This window comes from Rhinolophus sinicus, chromosome 17, assembly GCF_057876585.1.
Source record: "Rhinolophus sinicus isolate RSI-liver-muscle chromosome 17, RSI-T2T, whole genome shotgun sequence".
In the NCBI taxonomy this organism is placed as follows: Eukaryota; Metazoa; Chordata; class Mammalia; order Chiroptera; family Rhinolophidae; genus Rhinolophus; species Rhinolophus sinicus.
The window spans coordinates 95017930-95035571 of record NC_142517.1 but is presented as its reverse complement, the minus strand read 5'-3'; the positions used below and the strand labels follow the sequence as shown (position 1 = coordinate 95035571).

Here is a 17642-nt window from a genome sequence, read left to right as displayed (position 1 = left end):
TTCTTTACTGATGGACCTGTTAAAGTAGATGCTGCTGATTACTTAATTTTTGTAAAATTAAATTACAAATTACATCTTTTTCCAAAAAATTCCAAGATTTTCAAATTGTGATCAACACAAAATTTAGCAATGTATATGTCACAGGAAAAAAATGTTCATTAGATTTTATTGCTCTTGGAACTTCAAGATCTGATGCCCATTTCATGCATCCAAAGTTGAATATGCTGACTTTAATGCACAATAATGTGCAACCTGGTATGTGATAGGTATTGCATTATTAAAATGTCATACAAATTTGTAACAAGAAAGCAGATAGTTACTGATACTTATTTTGGATTTATATTAATTATTGTTGACAGAACATAAGTGGCCTGAATTTCATCAATCAGATTTATTGTAGTTGAATCCTAATTATTTCAGAAATAGGTTAATTGAAATTCAGATATACACATATAGTTTAGTACATCCTTAATATTAAAAACTTCCTCTCTGATCAAATGACTAATTTTCAGGTTTTGATTCATCTTACATCTTTAATTTTAGTGGAGTAAGATGAGCTTTTGTCCCTTACTAGTAATATCTGGTTGTTTATAAAACAGAATGTTTATTCATCTGATAATATAGTGGTGAAATGTGAAAACAGCACGACTTGTGATTAAATGGAATAAATTTTATCACACAATGAAAAGACAAAGAAATAAACACAAGAAAGAATGATGTATTTGAGAACATTTTTAATAAATAATGTGACAAAATTACTTTTCTGATTATTGGATTTTCAGTATGCAAAATTATGGCTAAAAATAAGAGGCTTCTTACATGAACATAATGACAACATTAATCACATGGATTGTTCCCTTAGTACTGCACATCCCTTCTATGCAACTTTCAAATTATCTAAGTGAACACATTTAGTTTTTGGTGAACACCAGCTTTTTTTGTGGTTCAGTTTTGTTTGGCTTTGTTTTCCAGCGGGATCAGGTCTGATACCTGTGTAGGAATAAATGTACATTTTTTTTCTTCAAATAGCACCAATTATAAAGTCAACTGAATTTATATAACAACAAAACAGGATCGTAAAAATCTACAGTCAGAGGGCATCATTTGGCAATTCAAAGCAAGTAATGCCTCTATTTGAGCTTTTAAGGAAATGTAAGTTTCAACATTGGCCAAAACAAACTTAAACCTCTTTTTCTTTAAGTCCAAGAAAAGTAAGAACCATTGGGTTAATGGCCCGCAATAAAGTATGCACGTTACTTCACCATCTGTCATCATTCAAATATTCCAAATACAAACATAGAGCATTAACAAAACAGGTTAAAAATGTTTCTCAACATTTTTTTTCAATAAGACAAAACAGGTTAATAGTTACAATGGTTTACAAATAAAGTTTAGTGATTGTGCTTTTAAAACCAAAAAAAAAAAAAAAAAAAAAAAAAAAGATTAAAAACAGTGCATTACAAAAACAAAAATCAAACTTCCTTAAGTGGCACTTCCGAAAGTTGAACTGACACTACCAGAAGAAGTTTAGGCCAGTTAAGATTGGGATGTCCTCATTCAATGGAATTGGTCATTAAAAACATCCATTTGTTTGTAATACGCATTTTTAATTGCTTTTGGATTGAAAAATAGAACAAGGTTTTTGCTAGGCTTACTTATGACAACGACTAGACAACCAGAGATCCAACTGGCTTATGCCTACTTATCCAAAAGAACGTTTCCAATAAGAATATACTTCAGTGATTGAAATGAAGATAAAATAAAGTACCACCAGGGGTTGCAAAGAGTATATATTTACAATGTTTCTACCCCACTTAAATGGATTGTGGTTGTTCTGCATTTGGTATCGTTTTATTTTTCTCCCAGCAGAGGGTGGTATGAAAGACTGACTTTAAAATCATGTTAAAATGAAGTATGTTTGAATTTGCATTAGCAGTTGGTTATAGAAAGATTATATCTTAAGAGCCCTTGGCATGAGGTTGATTCATCAACTTTGTGTCTTTGATCAATATTTTGCTATATATCGGCTTGGTATATAAGCAGTGCAGTGCCATATCTCACGGGCAAAATGCAAAGAACTGTTCAGTTCTCTGCTGCTGGCTGATGACTGAAGCAAGAAGTCAACTACTTCCCTTGCTGGAAGTCAGGTGTAATGGTTTGTCCCGACAGTGAGGGGAATAGGGAGGTTCTTCATAGGAATAGGGATCAAACAACAACAATAAAACCTCAATACAATTTTAAAAAATGGTATTCCAATAAGAGGAATAAAAACGACAATTTGTACACTCTGATTGCACTGAACTTTTTATCTGGCGTCATGTGTCATCAGACATGAGGCATCTTGAGTGACAATTTTCACATTAGATCTCACAAGCCTCTCTGGTTGTCTTCAGCTTTCAGTTTCCTGTAAGAGATACGTTATTGTCACATTTGAAAAGAAATCTTGGATTATTGTCTTATATTTATTTATGTGTTTTTATTCTTATGTTTGTGTTTCTTCATTCATTCACTGGCATGCATTGGAAAGTGCTCATGGCAACTAATTCATTTGTCATTAGCTGGTTTTGATAGCAAATCCAATTTTTCTCTAACAAGCACCAAACTGTGTTCCACAGGGTCTCTATGTTGGGCAGTGTGGCACAAGAGAGAAAGAAGAAGTAGTAAGCCGAGTTCTCTACTCCTCCTAGTCCCAACTCATCATTATAGGTCTATTTTTATTGGTCTCAGGTATTAGAGTCATTTATATACTCATCTATATTCATCCCCCAAAAGGGTTCTGTCAAAAAAAAAAACACCCAAAAAACAAAACAAAACAAAAAAAACAAACACAAAAATGAAAAAGAACACACACAAAACAAAAATCCTTGAACAACAAACTCTGTATCAGTCTTTGCAGTGGGAAAATCTTCTTGTTCCAAACCTCAAAATCCAAATACACTGGGCATTATAGAAAATTTCATCAGAAATAATTACTTATAATTTTTCACCTTCTATCATAAAATTTACTTGTGATTAAATATACAGTTGACACTTGCACAACACGTGTATGAACTGCGTGGATCTACAGATTTTTTTCAATAAATACTGTAAATGTATTTTCTCTTCCTTATGAATTTCTTAACAATATTTTCTTCTCTTTAGCTGTACTGTAAGAATACAATATATAATACATATAACATATAAAATATGTGTCTATATAATTGTTAAGGCTTCTAGTCAACAGTAGGCTATTAGTAGTTAAGTTTTTGGGGATTTAAAGTTATATGTGGATTTTTGACTGCATGGGAATCAATGACCCTAATTCCAGCACTATTGAAGGGTCAACTATATTTATTTTAAAAAAAAAGAATGGTACTCAACTTGTTTTCTTATGAAATGGAAAAAAACTCAATCTTAAAAATAGGCAGTTGATTTTAAATATTATATAATTTATTGCCAACTCTATCTGATATCCCTAACCATAATTCCAACAAAGGAGTATATTTTTGATTCAAGAAACATTCTCCTTCATCTGGGAAGGTCAGTGTCTAGGACCAAATTCCCATTTTCAGAAGATCGAAGATGGAAGACAGTTGGCCAAATCAGCCAGATTAACCCCAGTGATCACCAGGGTGGCAGATAACACAGGCAGAACAGCCTCATTCACATCTAAGAACTGTCACCTTACTGGGTTTTATAACCTACTGCAGTTCCATGAATTACAATTATTTAGATGGATAGTTCTTATTTCCTAACAACATGTTTGCCATACAAATTTCGTATCTGAATATCTGCAGATGAATATGAACCCTAGATCTAAAAAGAAACTAGTACTACCATTTAAAACTTTGGAACGTATTTCAAGAAAATCACCCTATTTTCAGAATTACAGTTTCTGGCATCACTGACATTAGGAGTTTATGATAAAACAAATATTCCTGTAGACTGATGGATGTTCCTAACTTTGAGGCCTATACAATAACTAGCCTAATGTTGAGAAACTTGAAAAAAATATATAGATACCTCTAATTCTTCATTATTATCTTCTCCTCTTTCATATGCTCCAAGAACTTGCATTTCTGCAATATTTCTTCGACCTACATTTGCTTGTTCTCTTTGTCTGCTTCCTGATCCTCTTGATGACATTGAGCTTGAAGAGCTAGGATCTCTGGGATTATTGGATGTCGGAAAAGTAGGTCTACAGTAAGGTAGAATATCCTCTGTGTAATGAAACACAACAAGTGCATATGAACACCATTATACATTTTTATTGTATAAATGTATCACTCATATCTATAATTCTGAATGGGAACACATCAGGCTTTTTCAGGAATAAATGAGGATGATTTATAGCAACAATGAGTAAGACAGCACTGTCTTTTGAAAATGCAAATAACAAGCCTTGTTTTTTCCTATTAGTGGTTGGGATTCCACTCATAAGCTCTTATCCACTTTAAACTCACTTGGGATCATTAAAAGAGGTAAACTTGGCTTCTATTTCTATCCTTCACTATGGGATCTCTGATTGTTTTAGACTTCACTTTTTTCACTTTTCTAAAAAAGTGATACTAGTATCCACACCTAGAGGAGATTTTGGTGTTGATATGAAAACAGAGGAGACTGAAATTTCTGTGTAAACTATGAAGGTTATAAGGCATTGATAGAAACAAAACCCAGTCTCCTAGAATGACCAAAACAGAGCCAAGCTCCAGCTCACTTCTCAGATACCAAGAGGCCAACCTCCATTTCAATATCATAGTTACATGGTCCAAGCCTGAATCTCAGAAGCCTGCCATTGTTGCCAGCTTCAAAAAGCAAGCCACTCCAGTTAACTGCCGTCTCCTGAATTTCTATCTCCATGCTGCTTTCTCCAAAGCCTGTCTACTCTACCCTGGTGTAGACACCAAACACATACAAAAACAACTTTTCTACATTCAGTTTTGTCTTCTTCCCCCAACTGTTTCCTCTATTATCCACAGGGTCTGAAGGAAATGTGGTTTCCATGGAACTTCTCTCTCCAGTGGAAGGAAGAAGGCTTGGCTCTAGCTCCCTAACACCAGCTCTAAATCACTGCTCCCACACCTTTGCGCCCAAACATTCTCTTCCTGGAAAGGACAAGCCATCTACTTATACAGCCTATGTAGTTCTCCTGGATGCACCTTTCTCCTTCCATTCTATCCATCAGCGCTCTCACTCCTGATGCATTCATCTGACCGCTGAGGTTTCGGTCCATGAGGACCACTCCTCCCGCACTTGAACTTCATAGCACCTGGTCTCCTGTAAACTTCGTCTTCTGTGCCTGTTTTGTCAACCATTTTCTGTGTATTTTTCTAAAATACAAATCTGGTTTTGTCATTTCTTCCTCAAAATGATTTGCTGGTGCACCACTCTTTATATCATAAACCCCAAACTCTAGAATAGTATGCTCGGCCTTCCTAATCTGGTCCAAGCACCTTTCTAGTTTTATCTTTTATCATGTATCCCTGACTTCAGTTTCTACAAACTACAATATGAAAACAATCTCTTTCTTGCTAAAAACTTTCCCGTATGCTTATTGTTTACATGAATCAATACCTTATTTCTCTCCTCACTGTTCAGCCAAGCTTCTTGATAAGTAATTTGGACTCAATAGTTAGTGGTAGATACAACTCCCATTCACTCTGTATCCCAATGAAATCTATTCATGCCCACAGTGAAACAGAAAATTCACTGCTGAATTTGATATAATGCTCACCATGTTTCAGTCCTTATATCTCTGGAATTCTCACTGCCCTTAATCTGGAAACCACTATCAATCTATTCTAATTCAGCACCTTAATTCATTCAAAACTGAAATTATTTCCCCTAAGATACCTGTCATTTTCCCTGTTTGGTCTACACTGATTAACACAATTTTTAGGTAGAAGTTAGACAGTGTAGGAGAAGGAGGAGGGATGGGAGGGGGCCCACAGTGCCCACAGAAAAAGCTCATAACTTGCTTGGATTAACTGCCTCCAGCCACTTATCTGTTTTTACAACAAGAGATGACAAGAGGTGGTCTGGAGCAAGATAAGGATCTGAGTCAACAGATCTCCACCCATCTTAGGAGGTCACACCCTCCTGTGAAAGAGCATAGACCATCTTTTCCCTCCAAACAATATGTAACTTGCTTACCCGACTCAGCAAACTGTAAGTCCTTGAGACAAGAGTTCTCTTGCCCTTTTTTTATACCAGTTTTATCACTCACAGTTTCTTTCTCCCTCTCCCTCTCCCTCTCCCTCTCCCTCTCCCTCTCCCTCTCCCTCTCCCTCCCCCTCCCCCTCCCCCTCCCCCTCCCCCTCCCCCTCCCCCTCCCTCTCCTTGGCTAGACCCATTCTCTTCCCTTAGAATGTATCACCAATAAACCCTGCTTGCATATTAATCAGCTTGCTGACTTGATTCTTCACTGTGTTGGCAAGAAGAATTGAGACTCCCATAACACAGTTATGTTCCAACTAGTCATACAGGGCCATCTAATTAACATTTGAATACACACACACACACACACACACACACCTTTTTTTTTTTTAAATACATTATCTCATTTTACTTTTCTACATTCTATTAGTCACCAAGTCCTATTGGGTCTATCTCTGAAATATCTGTGTAGGCTGTTTTCTTTATTTGCACAACCATTTTAATTCAGTGCTTTCATACTTTATACCTAGATTATTTTGCCATGTTCTCATTCTTTCATCTATCTGATTCTAGTATCTTCCTTAACTATAGAGTGTTGCCCATTATTTTTCTAAAACACAAATCTGATTTTGTCATTTCTTCTTCAAAATTATTTGCTGGCTCACCACTGCTTATATCATAAATCTTAAACTCTTTAGAATAGTATTCCGTGCCTTCCCAATCTGATCCAAACAGCTTTCTAATTTTATCATATGTCCCTAGCCCCAAGCATCCTATTTGCTAGCCAAACTGGAAATAAGTATTCACCAAACATTCATTTTCACACTTTCACGTTTTTTCTCTGCTTATATCCTTTACCTGCTATTCCCTTTTCTTTGTTTAACATGTTGAAACCATGCTTTCCTTTAACATACAACTCAAGTGGCTCTCTCCAAGGAAGTCTTGTATAAGACAATGTATTAGAATGAACTGTATAAAAATTATTCGGGTACATACATGCCTGTCTCTTCCATTTCTAAATTTTACCACTTTTGACATGGCTACAGAGAACCTAACAGCATACTTTGCAAATATATATTCAATCTGTATTTATTTGCAGCTTGAATAAATCAGTACCTTGGATGAGATGAGTCTTTGCTGGTGGAAGGTCTCGTTTTGCTGCCTTGTTTCCTCGTCCTTTCCCATCATTTTGCTGTTCCTGTGCTTCTCTGGGTTCACCTGGATTTGTTCGCATATCAGCAACTTGTCTTCCATCCAATACTTCTCTCCCCTTGTAATTGCCTCCTTTTCTATCTGATGATCTGTCTGTTCTTGCTTCTATGCAAGGGAGTTTTGGCACCATTACAGGTCGTACCTCCAGCTGTGCCTTGGACGGGACAGTGGGTGACTTTATAGCAGGTGGTGGCACCGGAGGTGGTGGAAGATCTAAAAAGAAATATTTAAAATACTGTAAAAGTCTGCCATTTATAAAGTCACCATATATTAGAATTATCATTGGAGTCACAGTCATTTGTGACTAGAACAATTGAAGGCAACCGAGGAATAAGACCGACAATCTTAATGTATTCATTGTTATCTAACACAGACATATTGAGTCATAGAACTGGGATTTACAGATTATCTAGTCTTGAGATAGCTAATATGGGCATAAGTGCTGTGACTTTCCATCCCCCAACCAACTTTCTAATTGATTTCAGCATAACGTTGCTGGTCCCAGATGCATAGCCTTACTCTTTCAAGCAACCACTTCAAATTGATGGAGGTTGGCACTTGATATAATTGATACCTATTTGCTATCTCTAATCTAGCCTAAATGCTTTCTCATTTTGTAGACAGGGAAACTGAACCACATAGACCTTAAGTTATTTTCCAGTCTCAAAGTTAGACTTGATCAGAACCAGGACTAATGTCCTTAGATTCTTAATTTCTAGCTCAGTGTTCCTTATCCTATTTTATTTTATCACATGTTTATAATCTACCATGCATTGATGGGAACTCTCCACTTCATATATGCAACTAGAGTTTTTAAACCAGATAATCACTGGTATAGATATAGGTTAATTTCATCTATCTATCTATCTATCTATCTATCTATCTATCTATCTATCTATCTATCTATCATCTATCTATCTTTATAGTTATGCATTAATATATTACATAAAGTAGAATGCTATATATAATTCAATTTCTTATATTATAAATATACCTAAAGATACTTAAGTATAAAAGTAAGTATAATATTTGCTATCTAGAAAATTTATTTTAAGTGGTGCTATCTTTTAAAACAACTCCTATGAGGGGGAAAATGACTCCTATGTACACTCTAGGGAAGAGAAATGTATATCCTTATGATAGTTGTAAAGTTAGTAGAAGAATATGAATAGACTCTAGTTTTAGGCTTTTCTGGCTGTAGTATGAAGGATGGATTAAAAGAAAGACTTAAATCCAGGAGGCCAAGAGTCTGTTGTAATAGCTCGTGTAAATAATGATATGGGATAGAACTGTATTGGTTCAGATGGAGAAGAGATGTCTTTGAAAGAGATTAAGGAAGAAAAATCAATATTATTTAATGATCAACAGACTATAATAAGGGAGGAAAAGGAAAGAATCTAAGATTACTTTTATGATTTTTGCCCTAGTTGCCTATGTAGATGAAAAAAAAAATCACTGAAGATAAAGAACACAGGGATGAGAAAGAGATGGTTTGTGAAGGAATACTCGAAGTTCAAATTTAGATAAGTGACTAGGAGAAGCCTTTGAAGTATTCAGATAGATATGTCCAACAATTTGTTGGACACAAAATCGGAATTTCAAGAGAGGTCCAAACCAGAAATACAGAGATTTGGGAATTATCAGCATACTTTTCTTTTTTTCAGTCATGACTTTAGAAATGATAATGTTTTCACATTTAGAGAGTAAGGTCTATGCGATATCAACTAAAACATTTATAAAACTTCTATTAAATGTTTAGTATTATAAAATTAATCGTAAGATTTTAAACAAAAAATACACAATTAACAAGGTAAAACATTCAAAAGTCTGGAAGGACTTGAAAATATGACCCTGCATCTCTCCCCACCTCCATTTCAAATCCTCAATATTGATTTGCTGCGATAATCAATTTGAATAGTGTTTTATAGATCATTCTAAAAAACTATTTATTTACATAAAGCAGGGCTGCCAAGTCAAATAACTCCAGGGAGCATCATTCATGTTAGGGACTGTGTAAAATGGCCACATCTGGGATTGTACCCATCTGCCCACTGATAAAAAGTACCATGCACAAATATCCAGCCTTCCTTTCTTATTAGCGTAAATGGAATTGAACTTTTCCCCCCTAATTGTGTAGTTGTATGCATTTCTCTATATGTACACACAGCTCTAACTCTTTTTTTTTGAAAAGTTTGGGTAATGCTCTGTTTTATGAATATATCATTATTTACTTAGTCAATCAGACTAAATAAATAATTTTACAGAAAAATATTTAGGTTGTTTCTAGATATTTTACTATTATTGACAATGATCTACTATCATTTACATATACCCATATGATAAGCTCTTGACTATTAAACTATGTCTTGAAAATTCTTTATAATAGCAAATTAAGAGTTCCAGGAAGCTTCAGTTTTAACCTAGTATTTCTCATTCTTATGTATTTTTAAATGAATTAATCCTTTTTTTGGTCCATTATGTAGGTATAATTTTTTTTTACAACTAATTTTCTCTTGACATTATACGGCTACAACTAAGGCATTCAGATTCACTGTATTGATCTTTGAAAGCAGAAAACTTGAGGTACCATCTTATTACCAGCTGTTTTATTCAGGACTCCATTATTAAAAGTGGTAAAACTTTTACTTGCATTTTTTTGTTGTTAGCTTTCAAGGCTAATCATGTTCTACTTTCATATAAAATAGTCTCAACACTTTATCTAAAATGGTGTCCAAAGTATAGCCCACAGCACTAATTTTCCCCAGCTTCTACAAAATCAAAAGTGTTTGTCTTACAACATAGATCGCCATTGTCACTAGTGCCTGATTTTCCTCCTTTACTACTTTAATGGATTAAAAAAAAAACCACACACACACACAAAAACCGTACTATCATGAAAATACCCCTCATCTGCTACTTGATTATTAAAAATAACCAAAAAGAGAGTATTAGAAGACAGACTGTACTGAGTGGCTTACAGCCAAGAAAGCCAAGACCAAAGAGTTGTAAAAGTTCAGACTAAGCCTGTGCCTGGCAATGGAGGAGGAGAAACGTGTAATTCAGGTCATATCAGGAAGCAGAAGTGGGTGACTGCAGGCTCATTTCTGCACTATCTGCTTTCTATGAACTTAAACTGGATTGCAAATAGAGATTATCAGGAAACTGATGACTGCCACTATTATCAAATCATAAAATGTCTGGGATTAAAAGACACCAACACTGATGATTACTGCTATCATAATATCATACAAAGTCTTGGGAACATAGGACTCTTGAAACAAAATCTATTACCAGATGCTTTCTATATAGGCACGATCTATAACACAGGTAGAAAAGGAGAAGAGAACCCAGTGATAATTTTAAGAGTTCTGACTTCCTGTATATAATTGCTAGTGTCTCTAATTGACAATTAGAAGGAAAATGCTGGTAGGTTTGATTTTTTTTTTAAAGAAATAAATGACCAAATAAATCATTTTCAAGTATTATAAAACAAGTGCTGAGTCAAAGCAGGGATTATCATAGTATAAATAATTCTGTAATTCACATAGCAATAAACAGTACTTTCACCCAATTCATACCTCTAATAGCTCAAATTGGACTTAACAAATGGGATTGTGGACCTGCTATATACATGTATAGACTCTTTACATAATCACGCTTTTTTTACACAACACTTCTGAAATACCAGAATAACGCATATAAAGTAACACATAGGAACATGCACATACAGACAATTCTGCTGGCATTACCTCACTACAGAGATCCAGCACTCTATTTACTGAACTGCTTATAGTTCCAAGACCTTGTAATTAATGACAAATGAAGTCAAAATAACATCATTTCAAAGAGGGTGGTGAATTTATAATTTATGAAAAGTAGGGCTAGAGAAATAATGTAGATTTGGTTTTAAAATCAAGTATGCAAATGCCTCAGAAAGGGTTTAAAAGAGGGGGTGGGAAGAATCTATTAGAAGGTCCTAGAAATGCACTTATGCTTGACTTTAACTCGATAAGATGCTGACTGATAAATATTCATATATTTTAATTCTACTCTTCATCTGATTTAAACTTGTAAGTGGCAAATATGAAATAAATAGTTAGAGTCTACCTGCCACTGTGACTATAGCATGGGGCACTCCCTGGTGTTTACCTGTGGAGCAAGGTGTGGTCACAGTGCCATCCATCAGGGGTTGGAGGGCTGTTATAGGCTAAACATGTCCCCGCAAAATTCATATGTTGAAATCCCAACCGCTGGTACATCAGGATGTATTTGGATTTAAGGTCTTTAAAGAGGTAATGAAGGTAGAATAAGGTCCTCAGGGTAGGCCCTAATCCACCCTGACCAGTTACCTTATAAAAAGAGATTAGAACACATACATACATTGAGGAAAGACAAAGTAAAGACATAGGGAGAAGACGGCCATATCCAGTCTAAGGAGAGAGGCCTCAGAAGAAACCCACCCGGCCAACACCTTGATTTTGAACTTTTAACCTCCAGAGCTCTGAGGACATCAATTTCTGCTGTGTAAGCCAACTAGTTTATGGTACTGAGTTATAGCAACTCTAAAAACTAATACAGAGATGACTGACATGAACCATCAAAATTACTCTTTAATAGCTCAGACATAGCCACTCTATCATTCTTTATATAGTTTATAAAAATTCTGCAAAGGAAATTTATAATTGAAACAAAGATTTCAAAGTAAAGATGCTACAAACTCAAGACTGACATATTCTGAAAATAGTTTGCATAAGAAGTCTATTGACAATAATCAAATCCATCCATCATAGTTAATAACTTTTAATTATTAAAAAGCAAAAGTAAAAAAACAGAAACCAAAAAAACAAAACAAAACAAAAAACCTACCTGTCTTACTAATATGTTTAATTCACATTATAACAATAGGCAGCTCTTTAAAATCTTTCCCCCTCCTCTCTCTCTTTTTAAATAATTGTACAAATTGTGTCTGCCACTAAGTTTCTTCATGAAATGGTCTGTGAATGTTTTTTGAAAAAATACACTGTAGTAATTTGAGAAAATAATTTCTAAGAAAATTACTTTTGTTTCAGTGTCAGTATGTGCATTTCTTTTATTTGGTGCATTAAGAAGCACCTGCATTTACATTATTTTAATCAATATGCATTATGTGATATGTATAAAATAACAGATAGCTTTGTTATTTATTTATTTTTCTTAACCAGATCAGAAAGCACACAGAGTTAAATTCCAGGATTTGCCAGGACAATAAACATAACTAAAAAATAATTGGTTATCGAAATGCTGAAAGTGAAAGATAAAATTTAAAAAAATGGAACTTTAGTCATATCTCCACTTTGTCATTTTGAAAATAATAAATATTCACTTCTACATTATAGCATATATTATGATACATTTGCATAATCACTTTTATGAAATGAACAATTAGAAATACAAAAATATTTCAAATTAACTTTTTGGCTTTACAAATATTTCAATATGTTATTGAAATATGTTTGTTATTTTTGAAATAAACAAAAAAATTTGGGTACTTCATCATTCAGCTTAATAGTTATTATTCAGGGATTAGTTAGAATTGACATTTAATTATTAAACACACTGAAATAAATACTGCAGAATGCAGGAAAATAAATATAGATCACAATTTTCAAGCATAGTGTAATTTATAACTGTGATGCTATGCTCTGTAACTTGGCATGTTTGCATTATTTAAAGCATTTTTAAAAAGCATCACTCAATGCCAGGAGCCTCTCAAAACTAGTATAAATAAGAGGCAGAAAGAGCTACACAAAGCTTTAGGCCAGATTTTCTCCCTTATGTATTCAACCTTGATGTGTTTACATCAAGGTTTGCTGTTTAACCAGATTTTCAGTTAGGACCACCTCTCCTCTAGATAATAAAACTAATAGAACAGCTATAAAAATTGTAAAATGCCATTACAGGGGTCCCATAAATGTAAAACTGCCAATAGAATTTGGGGATTTACACCTAGGTTTGTCCCTTTACAGAGGCAAGCATGCACAAAGTCACTGTAATAACCCTTCAAAATCAGATAATATTCTGACAGCTCAGTTTCACTGACAAAAGAGTCCTGGGCAGAAGCCAGGAGGCCCAGGTGCGCTGTGTCATGCCAGTATTTAATGCAGTCTAATATCAGATAGATGCTAGGGAGAGAAAATACTCTGAATAAAGTACAGATAATAGCATGGACAGCCACTCATGGCAAAATTACCTGTGCTCATCACGCTGTGAGCTTTGTATTAAATTTTTCTGTCAAGTGGCAGGAATCATAGGGAGAAGTGCCTCAGAAAACCCTGCTTGTAACCTTGGATAAGGATCTATAATATTAGGCTTTCATATGATAATGGCAAATGATGCCCTTTTTGAAAAATTGCTGACTGGTAATTAAAGTCCTAATCAGATTGCAGTTGGCGAGGACCAGGAGGTAGGGAATGCTGCCTGGGACACCCTTCTTCCTCTGCCCCTTCAGCAAATTTAGCCAAGTTGACAAGATGGGTGACTCTGAAAGAATCTATCTTACATGAATTTCCCACAAAGCCTTGGGGTTGTTTTATAAAATGAGAAGGTGGTGGTTTAATAAACGCTGGGCCACGTGAGGCACTTTCATTAAAGGCTTTCTTTAGAGAACATCACAATGTTTGCATTATTCTCCTGGGCTCCCTTGAGAATACAAGCCTTACCTCTTCAGTGAGAGTCGATACTATATGTGAAGCCATGAAGAGAGATGATTGGATTTGCCTCTTGGTGCACACAATAACCATTTGTAACGTCACTATAGTTAGAATTAACATTCATATGAGTTTACTGTCTTCTATTTGAATGCAAAATTCCACAGGGGAAAAAAAAAGAATGACACTGGAAGATTTATCAGTAAATCTGATGAAGGTTGATCCCATGCCATTACTTTAGCTACAATAACGTCTATCTGTTTGAAATTATACAATAATCTTCTAAAAATATTAAAAGTACACATTGTTTTAGTTTCTTCAATAACCAACTTATTAGAAAACTGCAAGGACCCGGCAAGATATGGAAGTCGATCAATCCTATAAGTAACAGGAAGCTTACTGTTAATGAAAGTTTAATGTAATTTCTAATGTCAGTGGACACATTCACTAGTCATGGAGAGCCAGGGTAAACAGGCGAGATTCATAGATGTTTTCGTCGTTTCAATGGACTTACCATCTGTGTAGGCTTCTCTGCGCAGATGTCCTGGCTGGTGTTTTTGTTTCTTGGCTGGTCTGGCCTTCTGCATTACAGCAGCACTCATGTTGCTGTCTGTAGAAACAGGACTTGTAGGTCGAGGGCACTGGGATGCATGAAAGTGTCGGCGGCCTGAGGGGGGAAAAAATCAGAGCCAAATTCATCAATAAATTTTAGTTATAATAGTAATAATAAAAATAAACACGAAAACTAGAAACATCCCTGATTTTTAAAAAAAGTTTACATAAGCAATACTAGCAAATAGTTAAGATTTTTGTCACTTTGCTTGAGCTATCCAGTGGGGAAAAATACTCTAGAAGCATTTTCAGGCTCTCTCTCTTTTTTTTAACCGCAATATTTCATCCTGTTAAAGTTTATGATAGCTATTCAAGAAAAACATTCCAATTATTTTTGCAACTAACTTCACTAAAGTTATTGTTAAATAAAAATAATAATTACATTTTTGCATAATATATTCAATGTTGCTTTCTCAAGAGGAATAGCCAGTCCTTAAGAAATTCATGTTCTAAGAATAAACAGTACTAATTACATCTTCTGTTTTTCTTAAATATATGTTTATGTTATTCTTTGAAGGCATATTCCTAATATCTTAATATGTGCTCAAGTATTTTCTCTTAAGGTGGCCTGAAATTAAGCTAGCTTACTAATTTAGATATGACAAAAATTACTTACACCACTTTTCTATCACAATATAGAAATTTGCTGGTTTTAGATACTTAAAGTGACACCTCCAGAGATGAATTTTCAATTCATCTATTTTTACAGATGAATTTTCAATGTTATTGTTGAAAATTTTCAATGTTATTGTTTTTGATGGTGGCAGAGGTGTTTTTTGATTACAGGCGTACATACATACCTCAGAGATAGTGCCGGTTTGGTTCCACACCAGCACAATAAAGCAAATATCACAATAATGGGAGTTGTAATCTTTTTGCTGGTGGAGGGCAATTTGTAAAAATGCAACATCTGCGAATCTCAATAAAGCAAAGCACAAAAGTATGCCTATATTTGGTTTTAGAGAAACAGTATTCGCAGGTACCAGTGACAACTAAATTTTCTAATCAGATAAGGTGCATTTCAGTGTTCTCAGGTTCTCTGGGTGTCTTACAGAAACACTGTTTTACAATGGCACTACATATTTAATCCATAATGACAATGGAGAGCTCTTGATCCTACACATGACCTTCACTCTTTTGGTTTCTAGAAATTTCAGAGACTCAAATCCAGAACTTTCTGTCATTCCACAAGAAACTTCAAACAGACCTAGACAACATGTCTTTTGGCTGCAAACAAGAGAATCCACAGACACGGAAGTCAACACATTTAAAGATGCTAACTGAAGCATATTAACTAATAGACATTAATGTGGCCAAGTGAGAAGCAATGTGATAGGATTATTCATTCATATTAACTTCAAGTCATATGATAAGCAGCACCCTTTCCTGAAAATAATATTTTAATAGGCAAAGGCCAATGCATGTTTAGTTCATTATAATTATGCGCCAAACTAAAACCAGAAGTGCTACTAAATTACAATACAATAAAATATTAAACCAACCTCTCTTTAGTTATGATGGAGACTATTACAATGAAAGTTACATATCCATGAAAGGAGAGAATTAGGGCTGAGACTGAACCCATTATTCATTCTATGGTATAAGGGCATCTACTACTCATAGACCCAGAGGCATAGATGAATTTTCAATTCATCTATTTTTACAGATGAATTTTCAATGTTATTTCCGTGTCTCGTTGATTTAATGAACTGAAACACACCCTAATGCAATGTGAAAGCAGTAGTTTGAAATGCTTAATTTCACTTTTTTTTTTTACAGAAGATTAAAAAATAAGGATAAACAAAAGCTATATATAAAGTTAGATGTTATTTATTAGGAAAGATAGATAGATTTGCATACTTATTTTATTAAAAGTACATTCAGCAGCTACTGGGTGGGGGATTTGGTTGAATATAATAAAATATAGGCCTGGCTGAAATAAATATACATTCTATAATAATAAGTTGAGAGATCAGGCATTTTTTCCTGTAACACATTCTTGATAAATAACATATAGAAATAACTTTGATATGAGTTAAATTTTCTTTTAATATATTCTACACTGATAAAAAATAATGACTGATGCAGGATCTGAAGAGAACATGAAAAACTATCAATGTGCTAGTTATTATACTAAGGAAAAAAATAAAACAACAAAAAAGCAATTATTGATTTTTTGTGACAGTCTTTTCTTTCTCAGAAGTATATCTTTCTTGCTGACCATATTATTTTATTCTTTCTATTTCTTGGCTACCAGAAATACACAAATAACATGTATATGAAAGCATATATTCCACTCTACAGAAATAAAAATGTGATAAATGTATGATTTAAATTTAAATTATTTTCTTTCTCATACTATTTACTTTCTAAACAGGGTTGGGAGTAGGAGATAAGCAAAAATGGGTTGAAACATAAGAATGGATTTATGGTAATTAAAAACAGGCTGCTGGCAATGAAAAGGCAAAATAGAAAATATATATAATCGTTTAGATTAACTTGCTCTCTGAATTATTAGATTAATAATGTTTAAGTATTGAACATATTTATGCTTTGAAATATATGTATATTACAAACATCTTTATATCTTCCCAATAAAATTGATATTCTAATTGAGAGAGCATGAAGAGAATGGGGATGAAAGAGAAATAGCCCAGTCTCCAATGGCTGAGTGTCCTCACTTGATATTAATCTATTTCTCCGAGAGAATTTCTAATTAAATGGGATAAGAGAACTACCATAATAAATTTTATTTTGATGATGTTTTACATCTTAAAAAACACACATAACACACCTCATTTAAATGACAGTGTGTATACCTGAAGGAATTATACACATATATCTATATTTGTTATGATCTCAAAAATGAAGATATTAAGGAAGCTTCACTTACATCACATATGATTTATTAAATAAAAATAAAAAGGAAGATTTAAAAAAAAAATTTCTTGCCAAGAAAAAGGGAATAATCAAGCCATGTCATATTCTTGGACCTTG

General features: G+C 34.1%; 1 protein-coding gene across 8 annotated transcripts in view; it reads right to left on the bottom strand.

Annotated features, from left to right (window-relative positions):
- Positions 1-717: 717 nt before the first annotated feature.
- Positions 718-17642, bottom strand: part of ROBO1 (roundabout guidance receptor 1) — a 1115129-nt gene continuing 1098204 nt past the window's right edge. For all 8 annotated transcript variants that reach the window (XM_019750008.3, XM_074333370.2, XM_074333356.2 and 5 more), the window contains 4 exons: positions 14548-14700; positions 7252-7560; positions 4003-4199; positions 718-2404 (listed from right to left, as the gene is read on the bottom strand). In XM_019750008.3, the coding sequence (XP_019605567.1) occupies positions 2390-2404; positions 4003-4199; positions 7252-7560; positions 14548-14700 (674 nt within the window). In that variant the 3' untranslated portion in view covers positions 718-2389. The remainder of the gene's footprint in view (positions 2405-4002; positions 4200-7251; positions 7561-14547; positions 14701-17642) is intronic.